The following is a 12401-nucleotide window of genomic DNA, read 5'->3' as shown; positions in this document are numbered from 1 at the left end:
GACATTAAGGGATACAGGAAGGGAATGTGGAAATAGATTAGCCATGATCTCAGTGAATACCAGAGATGGTGTGAGGGGTTGGATAGCCACCTCCTGCTCCCATTTCTTTATGTTCTTAGTGAGCAAAATAAAGGATGGTGAGTTTGAGTGAAGACCTGTTTACATCAAAAAGGCAAGGAGGCTTCTTTTAGAAGAATGTGTGTCCCTCAACCACTTTGTACAGAGACTACACAGCCAAAGATCCCGAGTCCCCAAAGGGAACAACATCCTGCAGTGGGTGCATTGGCTGCTGTGCTGTGCTGGGCTTTAAACAGTGCAGCTTGCCCCCATGCTGTGTCCGTCGCTGAGCGTGGTTGGAGCAGTAATAACCCACTGCCTCTAGACCCGGTGCGATTTAATAAACGTGTGTGTGTGCGCATGTGCGTGCGTGAGAGAGAGAGAGAACAAATAGGAGCCTAAGGCAGCTCAAAGTGTGGATATAGCAGCTGTCTAACCGTCAGCCACAGACCAAATCGAACCCCACGTGCTTCCCTGTTCTTTTATTTACATACTGATAAAAATACATTCCACTAAATATATTTAAATAAACTTTATTACACCTACAAAAATGCTTCTCTTTAGTTTGACATAATGTGCCAAACCACACAGTCAGTCATTTATTTAACACTTTAAATAAATATTTACATCAAAGTTACAAAGAATTGACAGTTGCATCTCAAAGATATTCGATGAATTTTGCAAGTGGAGGGGTACTGGGAGCATGAGTCATACAATATCACCTCTGGCCTTTAATATTAAAAGAATTTTAATTTCACTTGTGATCCCTCAGCTTGAATCACTTGGGGGGAGTATGGGTTTGGTTCACAAGGCACTGATCTTCATTGCTGTGGAGCCAGTGACCCAGTCCTTAGAGATGGTGCTACTGTGATTTGAAGTTTCAGTTACAGTGCAGCCTTCAGCTCCTGAACATGGAGACACACCAAGTGTTCAGTTTTGTTATTCTTTTTCTCAGTGCATTTGGTGAGTCAGAAATGGGCACTTCTCCCTGACCCACAGGCAGTATCACACAAAGACAAAGACATACGGGAGATAACACTCAAGCAAATTAGATCCAGCACCAGTAGGGTGCCAGACAATTCACAGATTAAAATATCTCAGCAGTTAGGAGTTACAAATCAAAGTAAAAAAGATAAAGTTCCTAAATACAGCAAGTTTATCAATACCTGGGCTGTGTGGATTTAGACAGTAAGGTACTGTTGTCCATCACCACACGTCTGGAGTTACAGGAGGTTGTTTGTGGAGGAAACAAATGGTGAAGACTGGACTTAAAGCCCAAGAGAAACTGAAGGTTTGTTAGAAAGCAAGAGAGAGAAAAGAATTAGGGAACTAAAAAAGCGATGCTATCTCAGTGTTTCTGATACATACACTTGAATATCACCACCAGTAGCATATCTAGTTGAATGAGTGCAATGCAGCAAAACACATTTCAGCATAGATCATCAAATTCATTGTAGATTAAAACATTCATTTTGATCAGTTTTTTTTGGTTTTTGATAAATATCACATTGGATATATAAATGGAGCTTCTTCCCAGAGTATTCAGCCATGAGGAAAGCCATGCTTTTAACCAAAGGATTCACTTCCTGCCAATGCGCAGCAGCCAGGAAATGAGCGAATGAGCATTGGTTGTTGACTAAATACTTCAGATTAAAAAAGAGAGAGATTTTCTGTATTAAGAAGTTGATATCACCAGGAACTGAAGACTTTTGTTGGAATCCAGCAGGAAGTAGTGAACGAGTGGCTTGGGAAGTTCTATAACAAAACCAGTCTGCTGCCTCTACAGGAGGCTGGAACGTTCTAGAATGTTGTCTGTCTGTTCTGGTAGTTGAGGTAAGGGTCTTGTAGGAGGGGTGTGGGCAGGTAGCTGGATCTGGTATGAGGACGTGGGATTGTGAAATCCTGTGGTGCAGCATACATCTGAAAACAGAGATTAGAGCATTTGATCAGAGACATGGTGGAACATATAATTGTGAAACCTAGTCCCAGGACTCTGAACTTCTAACATCAGTTCACAATCAGACAGTCGGTTTGTGATCCCTCAGTTTGAGGAGAGAATGGGTTTTGCTCACAAGGCATTGTTCTGAACCCAGTGACCCAGTCCTCAGGGACGGTGCTCCTGTGATTTGGAGTCTCAGTTACCCTTCAGCTCCTGAACATGGAGACACCCGGTATTGAATGGTCTGGTCTTTAGAGATCAGTGCCATTATGCCAGGGAGATTTACTAATGCTTCTCAAAATGACAAAGAGTTTATGTTTGGCAAACAAACCAGTGAGAAGATAAGATAAAGTGTGGAGCTGGATGAACACAGCAGGACAAGCAGCATCTCAGGAGCACAAAAGCTGACGTTTCGGGCCTAGACCCTTCAGAGAGGGGCATGGGGAGAGGGTTCTGGGATAAATAGGGAGAGAGGGGGAGACAGACCGAAGATGGAGAGAAAAGAAGATAGGTGGAAAGGAGAGTATACGTGGGGAAGTAGGGAGGGGATAGGTCAGTCCAGGGAAGACGGACAGGTCAAGGAGGTGGGATGAGGTTAGTAGGTAGGAGATGGAGGTGCGGCTTGGGGTGGGAGGAAGGGATGGGTGAGAGGAAGAACAGGTTAGGGAAGCAGAGACAGGCTGGGCTGGTTTTGGGATGCGGTGGGGGAAGGGGAGATTTTGAAGCTGGTGAAGTCCACATTGATACCATTGGGCTGCAGGGTTCCCAAGCGGAATATGAGTTGCTGTTCCTGAAACCTATGGGTAGCATCATTGTGGCACTGCAGGAGGCCCATGATGGACATGTCATCTAAAGAATGGGAGGGGGAGTGGAAATGGTTTGCGACTGGGAGGTGCAGTTGTTTGTTGCGAACCGAGCAGAGATGTTCCCCCTCTCTCTCTATTTATTCCAGAACCCTCACCCTATCCCCCTCTGATGAAGGGTCTAGGCCCGAAACGTCAGCTTTTGTGCTCCTGAGATGCTGCTTGGCCTGCTATGTTCATCCAGCTCCACACTTTGTTATCTTGGATTCTCCAGCATCTGCAGTTCCCATTATCAGTGGGAAGATAATCTATTTTTAATATCAACAACATGGATTGGGTCTAATTGGATCAGCGTGTTTATTTAAATTGCACAGAATCAATAATCTGAATGGCTACCCCCTGTGCTTCTGTAACCAGGACACTAACACTGATGTGTTTGTGTGTGACAATCTCTCTATTTAAAACCACCTTTTTAAAAAAAAAATGGCACTATGAATTGTTTTTAGATTTTTATTCTTTATTCATCTTGTCTCCCATCGAGTTAATGATCGTGTGGAAAGGTGAAGTGTCTGAATTTTGTCCACAGGTATCCTGCTCGATGACTGCATTGGGATGGATTCTTGTGTAAATGCGAGAACAGCTGAGATCAGATTGACTATCCCATACCATCCTCGAGAGACCAGACTGGGCTAAGGGGCAGTTTGGAACTCTCTGCCTCAGGAGCCAATGAAAGTGGATCATTGAATATTTTTAAAGCTTAGGTAGATGGACTCCATTGCCTAATGAAAGTAGAACTTTATTGGGAGTAGATAGAAATATGAAATGCAAAACTCAAACAGATCAGTGATGATCTTACTGAATGGTGAAGCAGGCTTAAGGGGCCAAGGGGTCTACTTCTGCTTCTATTTAATAGGTGTATTCTTTGATTCCAGAAATGACTGGTGCATTTTGACTTAAGGGAGACAGACCCATTAACTATTTTTGCAATGAATAGTCAGATATGGAAGGGGATTCTGGGATAACTCCAATCATTTAGTTTGATGTGCTGAGGGGGTAAAGTTTTTTGGATGACCTGCAATGACCAATAAAAATCTAACAACATGGGGCAACAGGCTGAATAAATGAGGGAAAAGAGGTTCAGAGATTTTTGAAGGCAGCACTTACATTGTGGCCGACTGGTGAGTGACTACGATACGAAGGAGAAGGAACGTTATCATCAAAATTCCCAGAGAATACTGTGGAAGCAAATGAAATTGAGTGAGAGAGCAGTTTGTAACTCCACACAGCCATTCCATCCTCTCGATGTTTCACAACAAGCCAGGGATGCTTCGTCATAACTTCTACTCTCCTAGAGGTACCAGGAGCAGTGGTAATGTCACGGCTCAATACAGGACCACAGGATTGAACAAATCCCAATGACCCCTCACCTGCCTACTTTGCTGTAGATGTTCACCACTCCTCCCTTGCTCCTGAGCACACCCAGGAGGGTGAAGTCCTTGATCCAGATTTCAAACAATTATCTAACCCGCACATTAGTCCCTTGCCCAGCAGCATCACCACAACCTCCTGTTCCTCATGCATTTCCACTGCCAAAGGTTTATGGCAGGAGCCAAGTGTTAATCAGAAGATTAAAAATCCATGATCTCTCACTGGAATATTGCCGACGTTTCTAAACCTAAGAGTGTCTTTGCTTTGAAGCAGGAAGTGAGCCAGCTTTGAACGAATGTTGCTAGACTACAAGGACAGCCTGTGGGCACTCCTTGATAGAGGAGTCAGTTTAATACGAGTTAATTCATGAGCACTGAGGTGAAACCAAATATGTCTTTGGTGAGGACTGAATGCAGTTGTAGCTAATCACAGGCAAACCTGTGTCTCACCTGAATTTCTTCACCACTGGAGTGAAAGAATTGTCTGTGTGTGGCTGTGTGGGTGGGTGAGGGCCCCTGCTATTCTTTGATGTGCTTCAAAACTTAACCAATTTCATGCCCCACCCACCCCTGCAGGCCAAGTATCATCACAGTAATTTGCTCATACTGTACTTGGCATTCAAGATTTAAATTTGCCCAACTATCCGGTTTTCCAGAATCTGCAGTTCTTTTTTTAATCTTCTGTTTTTCCCTATTCCTCCTGTACTTCAACTCAGCTTCATAATGAACAGGTCCATCAGAATCAGGCAATCTGTAGGGAGGCCATTTGGCCCATCATGCCTGTGCTGGGTCTTTAGAAGTGTCGAATTTGCCTTTGTAGCTCTGCAAGTATTTTTCCCTGTAACCCTCTGCCCCAGTACAATGTTTACAAAAACAAAGTGACCTCCCCTGAAAATTAAAATGTTTCTTGGTCCTAACAGCAGCTTCAGTCCATTTTACAAAAACTGTTTAGAGCTAGGGAAAGTTAAGGGGCAAATAAGAAGCATTTGGGGGCAGGGGGAAAAGAAGAGGCCCTGAATTATATTCTGAGTTACTCAGATGTTCAGTTACTGCTGAATTTAATGGGGTTTTGTTAATCTGGATATACCCTCATGTTCCTGCTGCAGCTGGAATCACTCACCTCTGCTTGGCTCCTCCATGATGAAAACCTGGTTATCCAGACCCTTCATTCCTCCCGTTGGCCGATTCGGAGCAACACTGTCTTGTGGATCATCTTCGGACTTTGCAGGGCAGGTGATGTGCCGGAGTTCTGGAAGCATGTAGAACAGGATGAAGACCCAGCCATTGGCAACCAGTGCAATGCTGAGTGTGGGATCATCCCACTCGGGGCTCCTGTTCAAAGCTGTGTTTCCACGGACAAACATAACGATCCACACCACCCAGATAGCTATGGAGAAGAACATTGTGACAAATATGTGGGCACCGTGTTTCTTCCATTTTTTATAATGGCCGCAAAAAGTGAAGATGGAAAGGATGAATGTCAGTGCCATCAGAAACATAACGTAGATCAGTAACATGACAAAGTCTTTGTTCTCACAGAAAGAATGGTTACGGAACCGGACAGTGGTAAGCACCAGGTACTCAATGGCGATGATGACCTGTACCAGAGTCAGGATCAGAACCAGGCTGATCATGTTACAAACTGTGGAACCTTCCCCTGTACGCACCAACTTTAGAAGCCTCCAGACATGTGCCAACAGGCAGGAGAAGCAGATGGCAAACAGGACTCCCCAGAGGAAGAGCCTGGTCAGACATGTCTTTTCATCAAGTTTGATAATGAAAGCAAAGGTCAAGCCAAAAATTCCTAATGTGCCCAGCAGGAAGAGCCACTGGATAGGGACACAGACTTTCTTCCTCTTGTCCAGAATGAATGGCGTGATGCCCAGCAGAACTACGATTAATATCACAGTGATGACGATTCCTACAGCAGCAATGGCTTCTAAAACAATCCCCCAGACAGCATCCAGGTCACACAGGTTGAAGTAAATGGACAGTAAGTCAGGGCCGCAGCCTCGGGGAGCTGCCACCTGAACACAGTCAAAGGTTGGCAACAGAAACAAAAGGGGAAACACCATAATCTTCAGATCCATCCTGGAAAAAAGGAGATTTATTATCAGCAAACAAAAAACAACTTCAGCACATTTCAAAGTCATTTGAAAAAAAGGTTCATTGCTAATCCATCATTTTTATTTACATTTTGCTTTGAGATATGGACAAAGCTCCTAATTTCCCTCAGAGATGACAAGTCTTCCTGCATGGTCTCTAGTTGCCCTTTGTAGGACATTTAAAGCAAATAGTGAATGACCTTGTACTTTAACGATGGGCATTGATCAGGGAGTGGCAAGCCTCTCCTTTACTTGGCAAGTTACCATATCACTCCATCTTGATTCTGTACTGTATCGCTATTTGCCTGAGGCCAACTTGCAGATTATGTATAAATAGACTCAATGTATTTTTAATCTGGTCTTTTGGATGTAAATCATTTTCTAACTGTCGTCAATATCACAGCCATTGCCTCTCAGCTCCCATTTTACATAAAGGCTTGCAGTGAGATCCAGGCTAGGAGTCTGAGCAAGAACCCATAACAACACCTATAGGTTCTCCAGCCGGGAGTGTTCCACTATGAGAGCGGAGCTAACACAGCCACATGACCCAATCCACTTAATGGCCATTTTGTCAAGAAGCTGTGTATCGTATTAGGAAGCAGGCCATTCAACCCATCAAGCCCACAGTGGCCTCTGAACAGCATCCCACCCAGATCTAACCCTAACCCCACATTCCCTAAGGCCAATCCACCTAAGCCTGCACATCTTCAGACTGTAGGAGGAATCCCACACAGACACAGGGAGAATGTGCAAATTCCACACAGACTGTCGCCAGAGGGTGGAATCGGACAGGGATCCCTGGCTCTGAGCGAACAGCGTTAGCCACCATGTTGCGTCTGGATGGTGTATTCCTCTGCACCTGCCTGCTCCGTCCCCTCCCCACAGCCCCAAACCGTGCAGACAGACACACCAATACTGAGCCTTGTGACTATAAAACCTCTTGTAGGTCTAAACCTGTAGCCTCCTTGATCAATACAGAACAAACTGAGGGAGAGAATTTTCATGGGACTCTTGGGAGTAGTGACCAGAAATACAGTTTGTGGAGCACCTGCTGGATTCTTGTGGAAATGCTCCTGCAAAGTCACACTCTCCCCCAGGACCTATAGTAATGCAGATGCTGGAATCCTGAAACAAAACCCAGGAAATGCTAGAATGAATCAGGAGACCTGACAGTGCCTCCTGAGGGGGAGGCAGCGAATGATTCATCCCAATGACATTTGACCGATGATGTGCAGTAAAACCACTGACCAGGAACGTTAATTTACTGTCACTCAGCACAAACACTGCCAGGTCTGTTATGTCCAATAACTCTCTGGGATATAGTTTCCCCAAGTGAAGAGAGGTGTTGGATCATTTTAATTAAAACAGAAGGACAAGAAACTGATTAATTATCCCAACAAACATTGCATTTGCTAATAGGGCCATTGACATAACTCCACCCAGAGACAGACACAATCCGCAGGGATTACGCTGGCTGATATAGTGTATCACATCTTGGATCAGACACTGGAATCACTGCACCAAGGGAACACTGACCATGCTCAATAACATAGGTCATTAATGGTGGGGATTGAAAGAAACAGAGTAGTTAGTGTCAAAAAAAAAGTATCTAACCACTGAGTTAGATTGTTTACCCCCCCACCTAAAACATTATATCGACAAAATGTTTGCAGAAGGACAGTGAGAGGCCGTGGCCTAGTGCTGGTATCACTGGACTGTTCATCCAGAGACCCCAGGGAACATGCAGGGGGCCTGGGTATGAATCCCATCTCGGCAGATGGTGGAATCTGAATTCCATCTTTTAAATACTCTGTGATTAAACTCTAATAAGGATATGAAACGATTATTGATTCACAATACTGACAGTGCCCCTCACACAGACCCGCGTCACTTTATCCCGACTGAGAACATCAAAGTGCCTAGCGTTCTCCCTCCTCAATCCCCCTCCCCCATCCCCCTCCACCCCACCCATCCCATCCCCCTCCACCCCTCCCATCCCCACCCCTCCCATCCCATCCCCCTCCACCCCTCCCATCCCCACCACCATCCCATCCCATCCCCATCCCCCCCCACCCCCATCCCATCCCATCCCCCCCCCCCACTCATCCCATCCCCATCCCCCCCGGGTTCTCCGGGATCTCGGATTCCATCATTCGCTCCGTGTTGTTCCCGAACCCCCAGAGTTGAGGCGGAAAAGCCGAATAAAGAATCCAGCGCCAGATTTTTAAACCAAATGCAACGAACTTATTCAACAAGAAACAAATTACAAACTTTGCGAGCGCTCCTCCCGGGGCACCGACTGTTTCCGAGCAGCGTTTATGAGAAACTCGCTCCTTGTCGCTGCCTTTTTATATCCTCCAGGTGAGTCCCACCTGTACGTCATGTTCTCCCTGACGCTGCCTGGCCTCAGGTCCCGCCTGGTTTTCTCTGGAGCTGTTCCGTGTTTTCACAGGTTTATCTTCGGTGGGACATGTCGGGGATTGAAAGACCAGCCCATTCCTCCAGGTGACACTGCACTCATCCCACAGCCCGCACCCATTCCTTCCGCTAGGTTGTATTTATGTGGCGCCTGTCACAGCCTCGACTGTCCCACTGTTTTATAGACAATTAATTTCCTCACTGTAGCAATGTAGGGAGTCTAACAGCCAGCTGTACACAGCAAGCTCCCACAATCAATGATTTGATTTACTATTGTCACATGTACCAAGATACAGTGAAAAGTATTGTTTTGTGTGCTATCTAGACAAGTCACACCTTACAGAAGTACATCAGGGTAATAGAGCAGAACGCAGCCTTCAGTGTTACAGCTACAGAGAAAGATCAACTTGATTTATGAGAGGTCTGTTCCTAAACCTGGTAACAGCGGGGAAGAAGCTGTTCTTGTATCTGCTCATCAATGTTTACGAACTATTCAATCTTTGGCCTGATGGAAGAGAGTATAACCAAGGTGAGGCGCTGGTCGTTCCCAAGGCAGTGGGAAGTGTAGACAGACTCAGTGGAAGGAGGAAATGCTACACCTGCCCGCACACCTCCCCCCTCACCCCCATCCCAGGCCCCATGAAGACTTTGCACATCAAACAGATGTGCACCTGCCAATGTGGTATACTGCATCCACTGTACCCGGTGTGGCCTCCTCTACATCGGGGAAACCAAGCGAAGGCTTGGGGACCGCTTTGAGAACACCTACGCTCGGTTCGCAATAAACAACTGCACCTCCCAGTCGTGAACCATTTCCACTCCCCCTCCCATTCTTTAGATGACATGTCCATCCTGGGCCTCCTGCAGTGCCACAATGATGCCACCTGAAGGTTGCAGGAACAGCAACTCATATTCCGCTTCGGAACCCTGCAGCCCAATGGTATCAATGTGGACTTCACAAGCTTCAAAATCTCCCTTCCCCAACACTACATCCCAAAACCAGTCCAGCTCCTCTCCACCTCCCTAACCTGTCCTTCCTCCACCTATCCCCTCCTCCCATCTCAAGCCCCACCCCCTTCTCCTACCTACTTACCTGATGCCGCCTCCTTGACCTGTCCATCCTCCCTGGACTGATCTATCCCCTCCCTACCTCCCCACCTGCACTCACCTTTACTGGGCCCATCCCCGCCTCTTTGAATTGTCTGTCTCCTCCCCAACTATCTTCTCCATCCATCTTCTATCCGCCTCCCCCCTCTCCCTATTTATTTCAGAATCCCCCTCCCCTCCCCCATTTCTGAAGAAGGGTCTAGACCTGAAACGTCAGCTTTCCTGCTCCTTTGATGCTGCTTGGCCTGCTGTGTTCGTCCAGCTCTACACCGCGTTATCTCAGTTTCTCCAGCATCTGCAGTTCCTACTATCAGTGGAAGGAAAGCTGGTTTTTGTGATGGTCTGGACTGTGATCACAACTCTTTGCAATTTCCTGTGGTCTTGGGCAGGGCAGTTGCCATACCAGGCTGTGATACATCTGGATAGGATGCTTTCTATGGTACATTTATAAAAGTTGGTAAGTGTCATTCAGGACATGCTGAATTTCCATAGCCTTCTGAGGAAGTAGAGACATTGTTGTGCTTTCTTGACTGTCACATTGATGTGGATGCACCAGGACAGACTGGTGACCATCACTCCCAGGAACTTAAAGCCCTCGACCATCTCCACCCCAGCACCATGGATACAGATAGAGGAATGTTCTCCACGTCACTTCCTAAAGTTGATGACCAGCTCCTTCGTTTTGCTGACATTGAGGGAGAGATTGTTGCCTTTACACCACGCTGCTAAGCTGTCGATCTCTTTCCTGTATTCTGCCTTGTTGTTTACAATGATGGTATTGTACAGCAGAATTGTAAATGGGTTTGGGATGGGGTTTGGCCACAAAGCCGTGAGTGCGGTTCTTATGCTCCAATCACTTCATCAACGCCAGATGGTCTCTATAGCCCAATCCTAAGGTCTTGCTCTGTCAGACATTGATCAGGCCACTGTCGGAATATTGTGTGTAATTCTGGTCTCCCGGTTATAGGAAGGATGATGTGAACTTTGTGAGGGTTCAGAAAAGAGGAGGGTTTGAGCTACAGGGAGAAGCAGGATAGGCTGGGGCCATTTTCCCTGGAGGCTGAGGGGTGACCTTAGAGATATAAAATTATGAGGGACATGGATAGGATAAATAGACAAAGTCTTTTCCCCGGGGTGGGGGATTCCAAAACTAGAAGGGCATAGGTTTAAGGCGAGAGAGGAAAGATTTAAAAGGAACTAGATGAGCAACTTTTTCACCCACAGGGCGGTGCATGAATGGAATGAGCTGCCAGAGGAAGTGGTGGGGGCTGGTACAATAACAGCATTTAAAAGGCATCTGGATGGGTAGGTGAATAGGAAAGATTTGGAGGGATATGGGCCAAATGCTGGCAAATGGGGTTAGATTGCATCGGATATCTGGTCAGCATGGACAGGTTGGACCAAAGGGTCTGTTTCCATGCTGTACATCTGTAAGACTCTATTCAGAGGGAGTTTCCAAATCAAAACTATATCCTCCAACCTGAAACTGAGCTCCTCAATCTAAACAAAGGAAATGACACAAATATGAGAGGCGACATGGTTACTATGGATGTTATGTAACCCAAAAGTCAGGAAAGTAGGTAAGCAATGCTAAGTATTTCAGGAATGAGTGCATTTTGGTTTGGCACAAAAACACACCAGGAAATATGACCCAACTGTGGCCAACATAATAATCTAAGGATTATATTATATCCAAAAAGCAATAATATAACAAAGTGTGGAGCTGGATGAACACAGCAGGCCAAGCAGCATCTCAGGAGCACAAAAGCTGACGTTTCGGGCCTAGACCCTTCATCAGAAATGGTATAAGGTTGCTAGAAAAAGTAGCAAACTTGAAGATTGGAACCAGCTTAGAATTCAGCAAAGGAGGAACAAGAGATTGATTAAAAGAAGGAGTGTAAAGTATAAGAGTAAATTTATAACTTATGTAACAGTTCCTGTCAGTATGTAAAAAGAAAAATATTAATTAAAACAAATATAGACCCCTTATGGTCTGAACCACAAGAGTCAATAATAAAGAATAAAGAAATGGAAGAGCGTTTCAATAATGTCTTTTGTCTGTCATCACAGAATGAGACACAAGAAAAATGCGAGAGAAGCAAGGGATAATCGGGAACGGGGAAATGAAGGGGATTAATCTTAACAAAATGATAGTGCTAGAGAAATTACTAGGAGTACAAACTGAGCCCAGAATACTGAAGGAGCTGGCCTCGGAGATTGTGGATATGTTAGTTATCAACTTCTAACCTTCTGTAGATTCGGGAATAATCCCAGCAGATTGGAGTGTAGTAAATACAATCCCCACTGTTTTTAAAAGGAGGGAGTGAGTTGGGAATTACAGACTGGATGCCATCAGGAATGTTGAAAATGTTGGAGTCTAATGAAAGGATGTGATAATAGCACACTTTGATAATGCTGATGGGATTATACAAAGTAAAAATTATACAAAGTAAAAGGATTTGTATCAAAGGTGAATCACGTTTGACAGATCTACTAGGGAATCTTGATGATGTGACTCTTGTACCATGTCTCCGGATTCCACACG

The 12401-nt window shown here is 45.4% G+C and overlaps 1 protein-coding gene across 1 annotated transcript; it reads right to left on the bottom strand.

The window, feature by feature from the left end:
* Positions 1-602: 602 nt before the first annotated feature.
* Positions 603-8735, bottom strand: LOC125447155 (G-protein coupled receptor family C group 5 member B-like). Its single transcript, XM_048521336.2, has 4 exons — positions 8603-8735; positions 5347-6317; positions 3964-4034; positions 603-1977 (listed from the first exon to the last, which is right to left on the bottom strand). The coding sequence occupies exons 2-4, from the start codon at positions 6314-6316 to the stop codon at positions 1858-1860; spliced, it is 1161 nt and encodes a 386-aa protein (XP_048377293.1). The 5' UTR covers position 6317; positions 8603-8735; the 3' UTR covers positions 603-1857.
* Between the last annotated feature and the right edge of the window lie 3666 nt (positions 8736-12401).

Source organism: Stegostoma tigrinum, chromosome 38, assembly GCF_030684315.1.
Source record: "Stegostoma tigrinum isolate sSteTig4 chromosome 38, sSteTig4.hap1, whole genome shotgun sequence".
NCBI lineage: Eukaryota > Metazoa > Chordata > Chondrichthyes > Orectolobiformes > Stegostomatidae > Stegostoma > Stegostoma tigrinum.
The sequence above is the reverse complement of the archived record's forward strand: the minus strand, read 5'-3'. Positions and strand labels throughout refer to the sequence as shown.